The following is a 16,246-nucleotide window of genomic DNA, read 5'->3' on the forward strand; positions in this document are numbered from 1 at the left end:
ACCAGCTCAGCGACACTAACGTTTACACACACAGAGTGATGGTCAGCAGGTTCTGGCACATTAAATCCATTTTCTGTTAGAAAATAAATATACCAGATGTCTTGTTTCATAAACATCGGCTGAAGAAGCCAATGAAAGAATCTGGCTGCGTTCCTGAACAACAGCTGGAGCAGTGTGGAAGTATCTATCCACCAAATAAAAAGGGATGAAGAAACTTTCTTATGGGCACTCATGCTCACATGTGCATAAACACAAACACACACACACCTGCACACCTCTACTGTCTTCCGTCTATGAAACTGAAAATGTGATGTGACTTGAACAATGACAGGTGTGTTTGTCAAGGATGTGGCTGTCACTTCAAATCAGTGGACGGGAGCGTCTTCCCAGGGAGACTTTCCACTTCTTAGGGTTTGACTGGTTACACTGCGCCTCAGTGCAGGTTGGGAGAACAGTAAGTTGTCAAAGTGGCGTTTAGGGAGCCCCGCTTAGGTGTCATCAGATCAAAAAAATAATCCAAAAGTAGCTCATTTTAGCTTTTTATTTCATCAGCGATGCTGCTTATAGGTTCCAGTGGCCGTTATGTACTGACTCGTGGCAAAAAAAAAAAAAAAAAAAGGAAATCATTATCTGGGCGTCTATCCATCTGAAGATCGTTAGCATGAACAAATCCGAGAATCACTGTTTTAGAGACGCTCTATTCGAGCAAGTTGTGCAGGGCACAGGATGAAATGATGATAATCATTTCCACTGAATAACTCAAGTGAGAATCACAGCTTGTCTATTGTCGCTTTGCGGTGCGTGGTTTGTCAAATGCTTTTCAATTACAGCCTTTAACTTGAGGCACTATCACATCCCCATGAAGTGATTTTAATGGAGTTTGGTGCAATTGTTTGTTATGCGAGACAGGTCTTTTCAGCAGAAAGCAAAGAGAAAGAGAGAGAGAGAGCGAAAGGCTTGAAACTGAAATGAACTTTGGGCGATAACACGACACGAGCGGCTGAGCAGGGGAGTAGCTGTGGGCTTAAATCTAGTCACTTCCTGTCACTGGTATTTAACTGAACATGTGTATTGTACGACACGAGGGGGGTGACTCTCCTACACATGCGCCTAAAACTCAAAACATGGGTGCAGGCATCTGATTTGGCAGATACAGCATTCTGGGGCCTGATTGCTGCCTCCAACACCCCCAATCAGTCTGTCCTGTCCCACTTTTCTCTCCAAACCCTCCCTTTTTTTCCCCTCCCTGACACATACAGTAGAACAGCCTCCTTTCCATTCTGTCTCTAAAGCTCCTGGATCCTCGGAGCACAGGTGCAGGACTGCGGGGCTACAGCCCACAGGCCCTGGATGCTGAAACAGGAGAGGCGAGCCGGCACACATGCAGAATTACAACGCCTCCATTTCTCACACTGACATAATCCCCATGTTTTATTTGTCCCCTTGTAATTCTTTTTATATCTTGGGCTTATGTTCTTTGGCATCCGTTCAATCCCAGCCTCGGGACACAGGGCTCTACCAGGCCCATATGTGTGCCTTGCTCCAGTTAACGCATATTAGTTCCTTTGTAACTGTGACTAAACTGGCACATCTCAGCTGGGAGATGCGCCGGCTTTGACTGACAGCCCATGTCTGGATCCTGTACTTTGAGTCTCACGCAGACTTGTCAAACACGGGCCCTGTCAAAGCATCCCTCACTCTGCTGTCAAGCGCAGGAACCACGGCGAGCTGCAGAGGGTTCGCAGCTCTGACCACATGTCTCTGAATTACCCTTCACTCTCTCTCTCTCTCTCTCTGTATATATATATGTGTGTGTGTGAGAGAGAGAGAGGTAAAGAACGAATATTATCTCGCACTCTGCTGTTCCTCGGTGTTACTTTTAGCAAAGCTGAGTCTCGGGAGCATGTTGCTGGCGTGTTCCTTTTTTTCCTCAGTAGAGAAAATCCTGAGGGATAAACTAAGTGAAACATTTTTCATGCTTGCGTTTTGGCAAGATTGCCTGCAAGAGAGGGAAAAAAAAGGGAGACTTGTATACCCTGATCAGATCAGTCACTAAAATTACATCGAGAAAGCTTTTCCAATAACAGCTTGATATTAGGACTTCAGCGCTGTGTTGATGTATGTTGTCGGCGGAGAAAATCTGTTAAGTCTGTGCCATGTGATGCCAACAGTCTTAAATATTGTTTTCACAACTGTGCAAGCTAATTACCTTTAATTTTTCATCTGTGCTCCAAGGGTTGTAAGAGACTGTGATTAGTGATTCATTACTTCTCATTACCTGGCCTGTCAAACTGTTTCCTTTACTTATTCAGGCTGATTAGCTGTACATGGCCCGCCTCTCTCAATGAGGCTGAGAAAGAGACCTCAAACATGGTCTGCAGATAAGCAAGTGTAAAGTGTAATGATGATAAGAGGGATAATGATGAGGTGCATGAAGAAAAGAGGAAAGCATGAAGAAAACTGGAGATAAAAATTATTGTTTTCATAATGCGGAGAAAAAGAAGGAAAGAGAGGAAAAAAGACAACTTTCACATCATCAATTAAAAAAGACATGATTCTGATCTGGGGTTAATAGATAAGCAGACATATGAGATGGCATGTCCACCTTTTCTCCAGAGAAGGGTTATTTATAAGTGTCAGAGAATGCGGATTGATTTACTGCAGGTAAACAGGATGTCATTCTCAGCAAAAGGTCAAGGTGAGCCAAAGCTTAGCTGGATAGAAAAAACAGGAAAACTTGGCTTCTGTGTATTTCACTTGTCTGTCAGGCCAATCAGGCCGTGAAGGCATGACAGAATCTGATCTGCCTTTTTAGATAAAGCGATGACACGATGAGTCCTTGACTTCAAACGTAAAACAACACTCGGAGCGATGGAAAAAAAAAAAAATCAGCGCTGTATGCTAGAAAGATGAGCCCTGACAAAGCAGCAGAAAGCATGAGTATGACATTGACTATGGTTTGTGAGACGTTAACTAAAACATTCATCACCGTTAGGAGTAATTAACAAACTTCCGAAGCATTAATTAAAGGGCTCTGCTTTAAGGGAAACTGCGCTTAATTAGGAGGTTTGACAGGATGAGGCCTTAGGGGATGATCCATATCCAGAGGGCTGTTGGAGGGGTACAAGTGACAGAATTTTCGCAACGCTGTGATTGTTTGGAGCATTTCCTGCATTTGCCGCAAAACTCTGTGCCCTTGGTCAACTCACAAGATGGTCTGGTCCAGCCTGATCTGGCTTGGCATTGCTCTGAGAAACTATTGATAGGTATGACAGGTCTCCGATTAGCCAGTCAGCTGGAGGCCCAGACCTTGTCACCTGTCAGGCAGAGAGATGAAGGGTGAGTGAGCAGTGGAGGAAGAGGGCGGAGAGAGGAATTTAAGGGAAAAAGAGAAAGGACAGTGGTGTACAGCGCTGACGGGCGCTACACAAAAATACACGAAGCCAAACCACATGTATATCAGGCCTGAGTCACCTGCAGAAGTGTTTGTGAAGCACTCCATTACAAAAACCAGAGGGTTTGAGGATGACAAATGTGTACCCAAAGAATCTGTGATTGGATCGGGGATTAAGGGGCTGGCGTGTCTCTGAAGGGAAACAGGCAGGAGACGGACAGACAGAGAGCGGAAGAAAGAGAGAGAGATGGAAGGGGGACAGTAAACGAATGTCAGACTGCCCAGGCACGGAGACAGAGTGGCAGAGTGGGTGGGCTTTGACAGACACATCTCACACAGGCTGACAGCTCCGTCAATAGCCCCAGGATGGCCACCCTGATTGACAGCTAGCAGGTGGCGCATGAATGGAGTTGTCAGGCCGACTGTCAGTCAAAGTCACATCGCTGTGGCTACAAGGACCCGGCTGAACAGGCACACAGCTGCCCAAGGTGATCTCTGGGTGTGCAGGCAGACTTTTGGCACGGGAGGCTGAGGCAGCTCAGATCATGCTAAAATTACCATACATGGCAGTGGCAGCATACAATAACCGTGTTGATTGGGCTTATTTCATACTAGTGGGCAGATCTGGTATATACACACATGGGTGGTTCCACTCGATTTACAAAAAGAGTAGAAAAAAAGAAGGATTTGAATGTACTATCAATGCATCTCTGCAGTTTTTCCATTTCCTTGGTTCCCCTTAATTGAGCATTGTTCCAGCACGAGGGCATGAAGCAAAGGAGTTAATGGGCAATAATTATATGTGAGAGAGGCTTTCTCCCTGGAGTGGAATCCAGAACAAATGGAAGCTCCGATGTGCAACATTCTACTTCATTACATCTGCCGCGATTAAAGCCCGAACATCTGGCACCATATCCTGACAGATAGACAAGACTTCTGGACTGGAAGGGAAATCGAGCGATATTTACGAAAAATGTAACACAGGGTATTTACTGGATGAAAGAACAAGTGCTTTGGGCAGGCACGGTACATTCTCCCTATCAGACAAGTGTTGAACTGATAGATGCATGTAAACACTACTAAATCGTTTGGACACTTTTGACAAAATGAACGGCACTAAATACCCCCCGCTGCACTTTCACATCACAATGGACTTTATTATTATTATAGGCAGCTTCTTTGCTACAGATAAATACGTACTGTGGCTCTTCAAGTAAACACTGGAATGTACATCAAGGTTGGCTGTTAACTTCTTTTTTTCTTTTTTAACAATTTCAATCATCCTAACCCCCTTTGAGGTGAAGCTAAAACAATAATCATAACTGTCTGTATCTGCTGTTGCCATGACAACATCAAGTCCCACAGAGTGATGTCATGCTGATCTGGTCTCTCCCCTGTGTGCGATTGTCTCCCGTGATGTTCTGAGGCAGTCTGGAGGACCTCTGGGGCGCATGCGAGCGTCGGAGGCGGCGGTCGGGGTAGAGGCTGTTGTCAAAGGGCTTGCGGTGGACACAGAGGACGTGGGTCTTCAGGTTGCCCTTCTGGGAGGCGCTGTAGGGGCAGTACCTGCACTGGAATGGCTTCCGAGCTTGAAAAGACAAAGAAGGCAGAGAAAACAAACTTAATACAGTTACAGTACTCAAATCACAGTGAGGCATTAAAATGAAAGCAGACAGCTCTGGCTCCAAACAAAACTTCGCTAAATATTTCAAAACAGGTTTCTTTTCATGAAAAAGCTTTGTAAAAATGGGCAGGGTGAGATTAAGTTCTGTGAAGAATGTATGTTTATAATTCTGGATGTAAAATACAATATTATTTTTCCAGTATTGTAGACCAGATGTCGGCAGGTGAGAAGTTAAACTTTGACTGAGCCTCTGACATACCACAGAGGGAAATAACACATTGTGTTAGTCTCAATGGGGCTGAAATATTTTTCCTATTAGTATTGCTCGCTTAAAGGTATACTTCTTCTCTCACAACTTGACCATTTGTGTATCAGTTACTTACCTCATATTATGTTAAATTCATGAAGAAACGTGTGCGTTTCTTGTATATCTCAATGGTGAATGAAGAATCCAAAAATGGTGAACATTCTTTATGAATTGAAGTAAATGGGGCAACAGCAAAACTAATTTATATCCAAATATTCATTCACAGACTCTCACAATACTGCAGATGTATACTCAGTACCTCCAAAACACATGCAATTCTCCTCAAACCTTATTATATAAAACACTCTTGCATAAAGAGTTTCACTCAAGGACAAGTAGTGCAAGCACTTGCCCCGTTGTGCTACTTGTACTTATGTTTTTATTATTAATGTTCTAGCAAAAATGCATGTGTTTGGGAAGTACTGAAACTTGGATTATGTTGCACAAGTTGTGTAAGTTTGTAATTTGTTCTTCTGATTTAGCTGTTGTTTAACACAGTCCCCCTTTTACTCCAACTCATGGAGAGTGTTTGTTAGTTTTGGATTCCTTTTATAGTGAAGGCATCCTTCAAAATTCAACAGAACACAAGATGTGTAATTAATACACAAGTGGTCTTTTTGTGACATTTTCCTTGAAGTCACAGCAGAAAAATGTCAAAATAACAGTGTAAAAGTGTGAAATTCACATGGCCTCGTAATAACAATTTGTACTCTTTAACCCTCCAACTTTACCAAAACACAGACATTTTATGGACTGACAGGCTTTTAGAAAAAGTCCAGAAAAGTTGTAATTCATTGTAACATATTTCCTGCTCGAAACACAAATACAGCCCCTCACACACGCATACACACACAGACAAATAAACACACACACACACACACACACAAGTGTTGAGTAGAGGAATGACAGACGTCTGCAGCTGGGAGGCAAGGCATGCCAAAACTTCCTGTCTGTCCCCCTCTTTAGCGCCCGCTACATAACTCCACTACAAATAATGTGAACCTACATGACATTAGCACAGAGTGTACCTTTATGACACAAACAACAAAGCATAGCGTTAATAGCTTCCAGAAGTTTATCTGACCTCAATAAAAATCAGTATGACACCAAAGCCCCAAGGTGCAGCTAAGATCAAAACAAAAAGTGTGCTGGATGAGTCATTTACCTGTCTACCTAGACAGCCATGTGTCCTTGTTCACTGCTGTGCTATTTTTGAGATGTTACCTCATATAATGACTTTCTCTTTTCCCCTCTGTCTAACACTCTAATGTGTTTTTCTGTGATTCATGGTTACAGTAAACCATTATGTGCTGATGTCATTTGACATCACTTCCCAAAAACTGAGGGCTGTCTCAGCCTTTTCACCCCGCCCTCGCCTCTTCCTCTCTATCATGCTCCTCATCAGAGCCGAGACAGCTGTACGCAGCTGAACACTCACTTTCACATCTACATAAAAAAGGTGTTTTTGGGAGGGAAAAGTGGGAAAACTCACAGACGGTGTGAGCAATAAAAGGTAATGCTCCATCTGTTGGTGTATAATAACCTGATGGCCGTAAAGGACACACACACAGGCATTCACACACCAGTCAGAGAGAGGATAAGGCCTGACACATCTGAATATCATCAGGATGGCACAGAGGGGTGTGTGTGTGCAAGCGTGCGTGTGTGTGTGTATGAGAAAGAGTTGGAGAGAGTACTCTTATTGAGGGAGGGAGGGAGGGGGAGCTGTCTGTGAGGAACAATAGTAAAAAAGAGCAGTTTGTGGTGTTAAACTCCACCTGTCTCACTTCAACTTCTCCAAGCCTCAGTCAGTAGAAGTGGAGAAACAGGAAATAGGAGAGCAAAAAATAAACGTCTTTGATTCTGTGCATTTCATAATCTCACTTATTTAAGGTAAAGTGTGTAAGATTTAGGGGATATTTTGGCAGAAATTGAATATAATTAAAGCTGCAAGCAGCGATGAACAAGCCCTTGCACCTCCACGCATGTCAGGGCTACTGGCATGACGCTGATTGATGCGGCTGTGTCTCTCAGTGAAGGGGGAACACTGTGAATCAGTGTTTTATCCATGTGGTACTGAAACTGGATAGGTGTCAGGTTGCTTCAGGAGGGGTGTCTGTGTGTGTGTGTGTGTGTGTGTGTGTGTGTGTGTGTGTGTGTGTGTGTGTGTGTGTGTGTGTGTGTGTGTGTTTGACATCAGAGCTTCTGGAGTGAGAGGTGTCAAAAAGGGGAGGAGCCAGCCTATAAGGTACAGTGTGTAGGATTTAGGAGATATCTTGGCAGAAAGGGAATATAATATATATGTATAATCACCTGAAAATTAAGAATCGTGTTTTCATTACCTTGAAATGAGCCACTTATATCTGGACTGGGAGCTGGCCCTCATCCGTGGAGATTGCCATGCTGCACCACCATGTTTCTAACGGTAGCCCAATATGGGCAAACCAAACCCTGGCTCTAGATAAGGCCTATCACGTTTTCGTGTTTTCATGATTTTGCAAGGTTTTTTGTGTCGAACCCTGCAGTCAAAATAGCACTGATTTGTATTGTCAAAATGGTTTATTAAGTATTTTCACCGGTTGAAATCACTGGGTCCGTTTGTTTTGTAGAGGAATAGACAAATGGTAAGCACACATTAGCATGTGCTGAGCTAGCATAGGCGAAACACTGATTTGTAACTCGAACCTGCTTTATTCAGTGTTTTTACCAGTTTGAAACACCTGGGCCCAGTTGTTCTAAAAAGATGTAATCTGGATCAGAATGATCCAGATTTGGAAATCCAGTGTTTTGCACTCCACTCCTAATCCATTTTTTGTATCAGTTTTTCAAAGCAACATTCAAGATTATCAGATCCTGATAATCTGTGCTCAAATAGGCCTACACATCATATTGTAGGCCGCTGACTATGTAAAGGACACCAGTTAATTCATAAAGAACATTAAGGTGTTTTTATTTGAAGAAAAAGTAAACAGCATCTGTTAGAAACCTACTGTGTTATTATAATCAATATGAGGTGATGAATGGAGGTTGAAATTATACTATTAATCTGAAGATTTTCATTCAACCAAATGTCTGTAAAGTCACTATCTGTCACTGAGTGAGGTAATACGATGACAATTGAACTTGCGGCCCACTGATGAGAGCCCTTGCATTTGTAGTATTATTCATTATTGCAACTGGAGATCATTTTTGTTTAATATTGGGTCCTGGTCCACTTGTTTTGGGGAGGAAGAGAAGACCTGAACATCTGTATCTTTAGTTAGCAAAGAAAAAAGGAAAGCACACGTAACAGGCGCTGGGTTAGCAACCCATCTGCGATTTGCCAAACACTGTAGAAGAGACACTGATTTGTAACATGAAACTGCTCTATTTAGTGTTTTTACCTGTTTTAACCACCTGGAGGAGACGTCTGTGCATAATTTAACTCCTGATAAAAACCCGAACAATGAACACTGAAGGGATTCGAACCAGAAGTTTAAGATGATTGCAATCTGCAATTCTCAACACTAAATGCCACTATATCCCCACTTTGCCAAATTTTTTACACATCATCACTAACTAGAGAGACCGAATACATTTCCCTCAATCTTGTTAAAATCTTGTAAATGCACTCGGACGATGTGAACAATCCCGTAGCCCATTACAGTTTCATAACGTGGCTTAATAATAAGCCAAAAGGTCTCGAGTCTACATCAGTCGCTTGTTGCCCTGATCGTCTCCCCGCTCTCTCTGCCTGTATCGCCTTCCTTTCTCTCCCTCCTCGACGTCTCCCTGGGTCTGCTGTTCTTTCTCCCCTCCCACCAGAGGAGAGGGGAGGTCCAAGAGAGGGCAACCTCCAAATAAGTTCCATTAATCACAGGCCACAGTCTAATGTAACTAATATTTTACAATTAGAGGAGACAGCAGTGGGCTCAGAGCCATCCATCTCTTCACCACATGATCCTCCATTCATAGGCTGCTCGAGCCACAGCTTCAGACCAGCCGCACACACTCAACAAATACACACACACACACGTACACATACACTGATGCACAAATAGACTGGACAGGAAATGAGAGGGGTGGGATTGTGTGGTGTTGAGAGAAAGAGTGAAGGAAGAAAAACAGAATGAGTGATTACTGACTTTGACTCTGTGTAGTACTGACATTGGACCGCATTAAAGGACAGTTCTGCTTTATTACAACTTTGGCCTCATGTAATTTTGGAAATTATTTGTATGTTATCATAACATTGTACTCACCAAAGTAATTGCTGAGATCTGGGAATGCGGCAACATCACTCTAATGAAGTCAGACAAGAAACACGGGCAGTCAGTCAGATTGTGAAAAAAGCTAACAATACAGCCAAATTTACTGAGGAAAATCACACAACCATAGCCAGCGTGCTGTAGGTCAAAGGTGAACCAGGAGGTCAGTCTATAAACTGCGTTGGATGTTTTCAAGGTGAAGTTTTGGTAATAATTCTATTGTTCACCTTATTGACTGAATTACTGTGGCGCTGCACTAACAAAAACAAACACTTGCACGCAGACAACTGAAAATAAGGAAACTTGATGGTCTGACTTTTTTTTTACATTTCTGCTGGGCGTACTTTATGTACTGTGTGGCTTCACCAGCACTTCTGGTAAACCAAATCTCTAATCTATCGTGGACGGGGCATGGCCACAGCAAAATGTATTTAAGCCACCAGAAAAGACCCACCGAAAAACAAAACTATCAATTGAAGTGAACACATTTAAATTATTTTCACAGCTTTAATTTACACACCATGCAATCAAGGCAGCAGGAGACCAGAATCTCCTGTGTTCTGCTTTATAAAATTAGTTGTTGTCAATGGAGTTTTGTGACTTTGAGATTACTGCTCTAGTTACTCGTTGGAAAGTGCTGACTGACTGTAAGGTGAAGTGGTGAAAATATTCTAAATACAGCACACACTTAAACTGACGCAGATTTTCTTCGGTGGAGCTTTTTTAGGAGGCAGCTTTTGTTCAGAAGCATTTCATGTAAAAGCGTGACACAGGGGTTTTCTGCCCAGAAGTTATAGTGAACAAACATTGTGATTCGGTCTATACTTTGTCTTCAAAAAAGTTAAGCTAACCTAGGATTTAGTTTAAAAGCTGTTTGATCATTTGATCATTTATTTGTGTTTTTAGTCTTCTTTTTTCACACAGCCCAGGCCCCAATTGCCAGAATAAAATGTTGCCATTGTGCGTTTTTAGAAATGTAGATACATATTTTTTCTGATTTGCAAGTGACTTAATTTAGATTTCATGCGTATAAGCTTGTTATGGTCTCTTGTATGAGTTTGTCCTCATGAGGAGGAGGGAATGGTGGACGGCGTGACACCCAGGCGAGATAGCTGCCAAGCAGCATACAGCAGCGGCAGCAGTGGACCACTCAAACAACAATAACGTTTTTTTTTTTTTTTTAATGAAACATGTCAGACTATCCCTTTAAGTGACCAGAGGAGGAAGAAGTATTACAACTTTTTATCTAAGTAAAATTTGCAATACTGCAGTGCACAGTTCTTTTTCTACTAATTCAAAATCGTACTTAAGTGAAAAAACGCAATAGCATCTTTTTTTAAGTGCCAAAAGTAAAAGTTCTCGTAATGCAAAATGACCAATTCGGAGTCGTATACTGTATAATATTGAATTACAACTCATGATGCATTCATATCACATGTTGCAGCTAATAAAGATGGGGATATTTTGATTATTTCAAATATTGCTGAGTGGCTTAATTTATGATATTATAACCCATTTGTTTATTTTTAAGTGAATGTGTTGTAAAGTACAATATTAGCCTCTCAGCTGTACGGTGTAGAGGTAGAGAGTAATAAAAAATGCCTCAAAGTACAAATGCCTCAAAAGTGTACTTAAATCCAGTACTTGAGTAAATGTAGGTCTACTTAGTTCCATTGTACCACTGCTGTGACTGACCACAGTATCTTGTGAAAGCGTACTTACCGAAATGTGTCAGTAACACAGTCTGTAGTCAACAAACATTGCAGCATTGTTTCCTTTTTTGTATTCCTTAAACAGGGTTCCAGGGGATTCTTAAAAAGTCTTAAAAGGCATTGAATTCAAGGCCTTCAATTTTATTAAAATGTGTTAAATCAATCTTTCAGAGTCTTACAAATTGCTACAACATGGGGAGTAGAATTTTTTTTCTTTTTTAATTTTATCTTTTTTACTAATGTAGCATCTTAAAATTTCAAAATAATTGGTAACATTTATCATTATTATTAATACTAAATAATAAAAAAAAATTGTATTTATTTATTTTTAAATATATAAAATTTACTAAATTCCCCTTTCACTAACATCACCAAAAAGGTCATATTTGCATTACAATGAATATTTCCTCAAAATTGTCCCCAGCCCTAAGTAATTGATGTTGATTCATGTTTTCTTTACTTTAGTTTTATTGTAAAATTGATCTTAAATTTAATTCTGAGAGGCATTAAAAAGTCTTAAATAGCCTTAAATCTAATCTGTCTTAACCTTTAGGAACCCCATTAAACAGATGTTTACTAATATTAATGGTAATAAATTTGCTTGATGTTTTTAATTTGCAAACTTAAGATTTTTATAAATTCAGCATTCTTGTATGTGTTGTGTTAAACCGACATTTAACTTTATTTTGATTGATGGGAAAAAAACTATTTATATTTCTCAAAGTAAAAATTTCAAAAAAGTTTTGTTATGGTTTAAAACACTTATCTTGTATGGACACATGGACACGAGTATAAGAATATTTCAAACCATAATCTGCCCTACATAAGTTCGTATTTGCATGAGTTTGTACACAAGAACATGTTTGCACCTGCATGCATGTATTGCAGCGTGTGTGTGTGTGTGTGTGTGTGTGTGTGTGTGTGCGGTGGGAGTGTGTTGTGTGTCACAGGCTGAGATAATGACCATGATGACAGTGGCGGGGCCGACGGGGGCCAGAGGAGTTGAATAGTGACGGATGACACAGGGCTGAGCTCTGATGGCACACAGACAGTGAGTGATGACTGCACATCCTTCCCAGTGCTCCACCCTTCATTATCTCTATGGGGAGAAGCACGGCACAAAGGCAGGCCGCGCTGCCCTCTCGCTGCCCTCAAACGACATCTGCTCATGGAGACAGCCGCACTACCGCTCCTCTTTCACCTCGCTGTCGCTCCATCTATCTCCATCTATGGTGATCTTTCTCGTTCCTTTTTCTCGCTCCTTTTTCTCTCGCTCTCTGTCACCCTCTCCGCGGAGGGTACACAGAGGTCAGACAATGAGATAATGACTCAACCCTTTCAACCTTTCAAATCAGGGCCTTTTCTTTCTCTCCGTCCTCTTTCATTCTTGATCCTTTCTTTATCGATCTTCTCATATTCACGTGTTCTCATGAGTCTGAGGGGCCTGATCTGATGTCGCAGAAGACGCAGCTGGTTTGGTTAACCGCTTTAAAGTTAGATAACAGTCTAAACCTCAAGGCGCCACATGACTGTGTACTCAAAAATAGTTGTCCCAATTGTGCCTGTGAAAAATGAAAGCATACCTGGTACAGAAATATTTAGACGCGATACAGCCACTGTTAGAGTGGTAAATGTTGCCATCTAGTGGTTCAATGGAAGCAGCACAGAGACGAGAGTTTCTGTTTAAAACACAAGGGAGGGCTCAGTGAGACTAATGAGAATGCAGACAGGTTCAACCAGAGGTCACCATCTGGCCAATTACCACTGCTGGCACATTGGAGCCGACCTGAACTGTCATCACAAACACATCACTCCATGTCCAAACTGCCCAGCAATATGTCACCATGCCACTCGACGTGCCATACAGTATGGAGAGGATGGGGGCAACAGGAGACAACCCCCATGACAAAGCCACCTGGTCAGCACTGCAGACAGGACAGGCTGCCGGGCCACCTGCTTAGCTCGCTTTTAGAGGACACTCGATGGACTCTCAATGTCAGTTGCTCGTCTCAATGTCCAGTTTGACTGACAGGTGTTTATTGTGTCTCTGTGATCTACCTCCTCAGGGAGGAAGAAAAAAATATGGAGGATCAATCTGCGGCAAACAAAAGGCAATGGATGCTGGAAATAACTCCAAGCAGAAATTGATCAGATTGCCGAGAAACAAAAGCTACAGTCACAGTATAATTTGCTATATTTGAGATTTGAAATGGTTAATGATGATATTTAGATTGTTAACCCTTTGAAACCTGGGCAAATTGGTTTGATTACTGTCAGAAACATGGGGAGAGGGCAATGAGCAACCTAACAACACATTGCCCCAAAACTTGCAAGAAATATGAAATAGTTAAATAAGAAAATGACCTGAAAATAAGCAAAAAAGAAAAGTAAAAAAACAAACAAAAATAAGAAAATGTCCTGAAAAAAGGGCAGAAAAAAGTATGCATATATATATATATATATATATATATATATTTTTTTTTTTCTGAACATAATATTTAATATAAATTATAATAATTATAAATAGAGTTTTCTGGACATTAACCTTTAAAAAATGTATTATAAAAAGATCCCCTTCCCTTTTTAAAACAAATTTTCTTGTCATCTTTTACTAATTTATTGCAATTTAAGGGACATTTCTTGCCAAGTTGGTCACTGCCTTTTTTTTCATATTTTCAAAACAAATCAAACCATTTTGCTCAGGTTTAACGGGATTAAATAGCTTGTGAAAGGCGTCTGAACGCAGCACAAGAAAACCGATGTCGATCCAGGTTGCAAAGGGATGAAGCAACTGAAAACACGAGTTTGACTTTGAACGACCAGCTTCTCTATCTGCTATCTACTTTTGAAATTCAGACAGCATTATGCGCGATAAAAAACAAGAAAGAAACATGAACAGCACGATGGCCATGACAGGAGTTGTAGGAGAGGGGCGCTTTTCGGCATATTATAATAACCATCTGTACAATCAAATAGCAAACTACATCTTGCTGTTAGAATCATAAAGAAAGGGAACAGATGTTAATCCCTAATGGAGTTGACAGGCACTTTCCTGTCTTTCACATGAACATATTGAGTTTCTGAATAAGAGGGGGATCAGAGGGAAGGTGTATCATGTTGCACTCATAATACATGCATATCAAAGACCCCAGCTGTTGGATTCCCTCTCTTGAGAGACAGCATTATTAAATCTGCACTCAGCAAGCATATCACACCAGCACAAGAGCTTAAGCCTCTCCATCAGTGGGCTTCCATTGGCTCGGGTGATTTGTAACCTATCACACGAGGAGATTATATCATCCTTTAAAGTGTAGGGGTAATCAGTGGCACACACCTGTGTCTTCTTTAGCCCTTATTTGAGACCAAAGATAAGATCTAGAGAGAAGAATGAGGAAAAAAAAACCCTACAGTGCTATAAAAGAAGTGTGTTGTTTGTTATTTGCGTGATTTATTCACACAGTCACACTCTTCACACTTGCTCTGTCAGGTGATGAGGGCGGAAATACTGCCAAAAACTTTTTTGGGGATTTCTGTGGCAGTGTCCTTGTGGCTGACACATGCTAGTCATCCACTTATATTTAGATTTAAGTTAACCAGTTGTAGTATTTTTATCAGGCCATCTGCAGAGGTCTATCACATTCAGACGGGGTGGTAAAAAGCATCTGAAAGGAGAAAACAAGATGCTTAAAAAGAGAGAAGGGACCAGTCTTTGTCCACTAGGTGGCAATGTAGACCTTCAAATCTGAAGGCAGCCGAGGCTACATCCTGATAACACTGACAGCTGCATTTAACATACATGATGTATCAGCTGATGCTCACCAGATGCAACATCTTTCTCCATGGTCCCCCCATCGCTCAGACCAGCTTTGTGCGCGCTGGCAGGTGTACCGCTCAGGTTCCCCTGGGATCTGAGGAAGGAGAGCAGGCCGCCCTGGTGCTGGAGTTGATCTGCCTGTCCTGGAGTCAAGTTCTCCAGAGACGAGATGGGAGATTCAGCCACAGCTCTGCCGCCCCAAGGTGCTGGCTTGGTCTTCTCGCCAGGGCTTTGGAAATCAGCCTGTCCCAGCTCCTCTGGCTCGGGGATATTGTTTTTCGGCATCTTCCACTTGGCAGCATCACCGTTTTCATCCTCCCTCCCTTGCTCGGATTTCTCAAATTCACCTTCACCGTTGTGACCCGCGGAGCCGACATTCTGTGCGTTCATCTCTTCTTTTGTTCCCTGCACCAAAAGGTCACACTGATATGCAGGTTTCACACCGAGTTCAGCCGCGGCATTAGAGTAACTTTGTAGCCGGCGGGTAATGGAGGAGGAGAGACCATTGCTAAAAACTCCAGACATCTGTACCAGTACAGCTGGAGACATGCCTGAATGAGACATGACAGATTCAGGCCTAACTGACAAATCTAGAGGCTCATACTGGGACTTCCTGGTTTGAGCAGATAGAGAGCCGTCGACACCTCCGTCTTTTTCAGTGAGGTCGGGGTGCTTGTTGATGAGCAGGGAGTTTTCGCTGTGGTTCTCCAGACCCAGGTAGTGGGCTGGGCTCCAGTCTTCCCTGGATCTGGGTCTGATCTTGGGGTTGGGGCTGGAGCTGCTGCTGCTGGTGGGCTGCAGCGGAGAAGAGAGATCCCTGCTGTTTGGCCAGTGGGGGAAGTGGTAGCGATCCAGATGGAAGCCGAGGGAGGCTGTCTGTGCTGCGGTGTAGTCACTGGAGAGTGGACACCTGTAGACTTTTTCACCTAACACAGACAAGAGCAAGAGCAAAGACATAATACAATCCAAATCAAATAAGGAAACCATGTGTATATGAAGCACGCTAAGCTTTCTGTTTGTGAGAAAAGTATGTAGCCACAACCGTTGTCTAAACATGAAAAATGTTGCAATCCCACACCAGGCTGAGTTGAATGATTTAAGCGCTGCCCTGCAGTAAATCAAGCTTGTAATCAGCTTTCAGCTCCAGT

The 16,246-nt window shown here is 42.2% G+C and overlaps 1 protein-coding gene across 4 annotated transcripts in view; it reads right to left on the minus strand.

Annotated features, from left to right (window-relative positions):
* Positions 1-4,527: 4,527 nt before the first annotated feature.
* LOC121950162 (zinc finger protein 536-like) overlaps positions 4,528-16,246 on the minus strand; it is a 32,896-nt gene continuing 21,177 nt past the window's right edge. For 3 of the 4 annotated variants that reach the window (XM_088080043.1, XM_088080045.1, XM_088080044.1), the window contains 2 exons: positions 15,104-16,024; positions 4,528-4,982 (listed from right to left, as the gene is read on the minus strand). In XM_088080043.1, coding sequence (XP_087936169.1) covers positions 4,747-4,982; positions 15,104-16,024 — 1,157 coding nt within the window. In that variant the 3' untranslated portion in view covers positions 4,528-4,746. Of the gene's footprint in view, positions 4,983-9,566; positions 9,607-15,103; positions 16,025-16,246 lie in introns of all 4 variants that reach the window. The other variant, XM_088080046.1, reaches the window with a different exon arrangement.

The sequence above is a fragment of the Plectropomus leopardus genome, chromosome 7 (assembly GCF_026936395.1).
Source record: "Plectropomus leopardus strain MGB_pleo_1.0 chromosome 7, ASM2693639v1, whole genome shotgun sequence".
NCBI lineage: Eukaryota > Metazoa > Chordata > Actinopteri > Perciformes > Serranidae > Plectropomus > Plectropomus leopardus.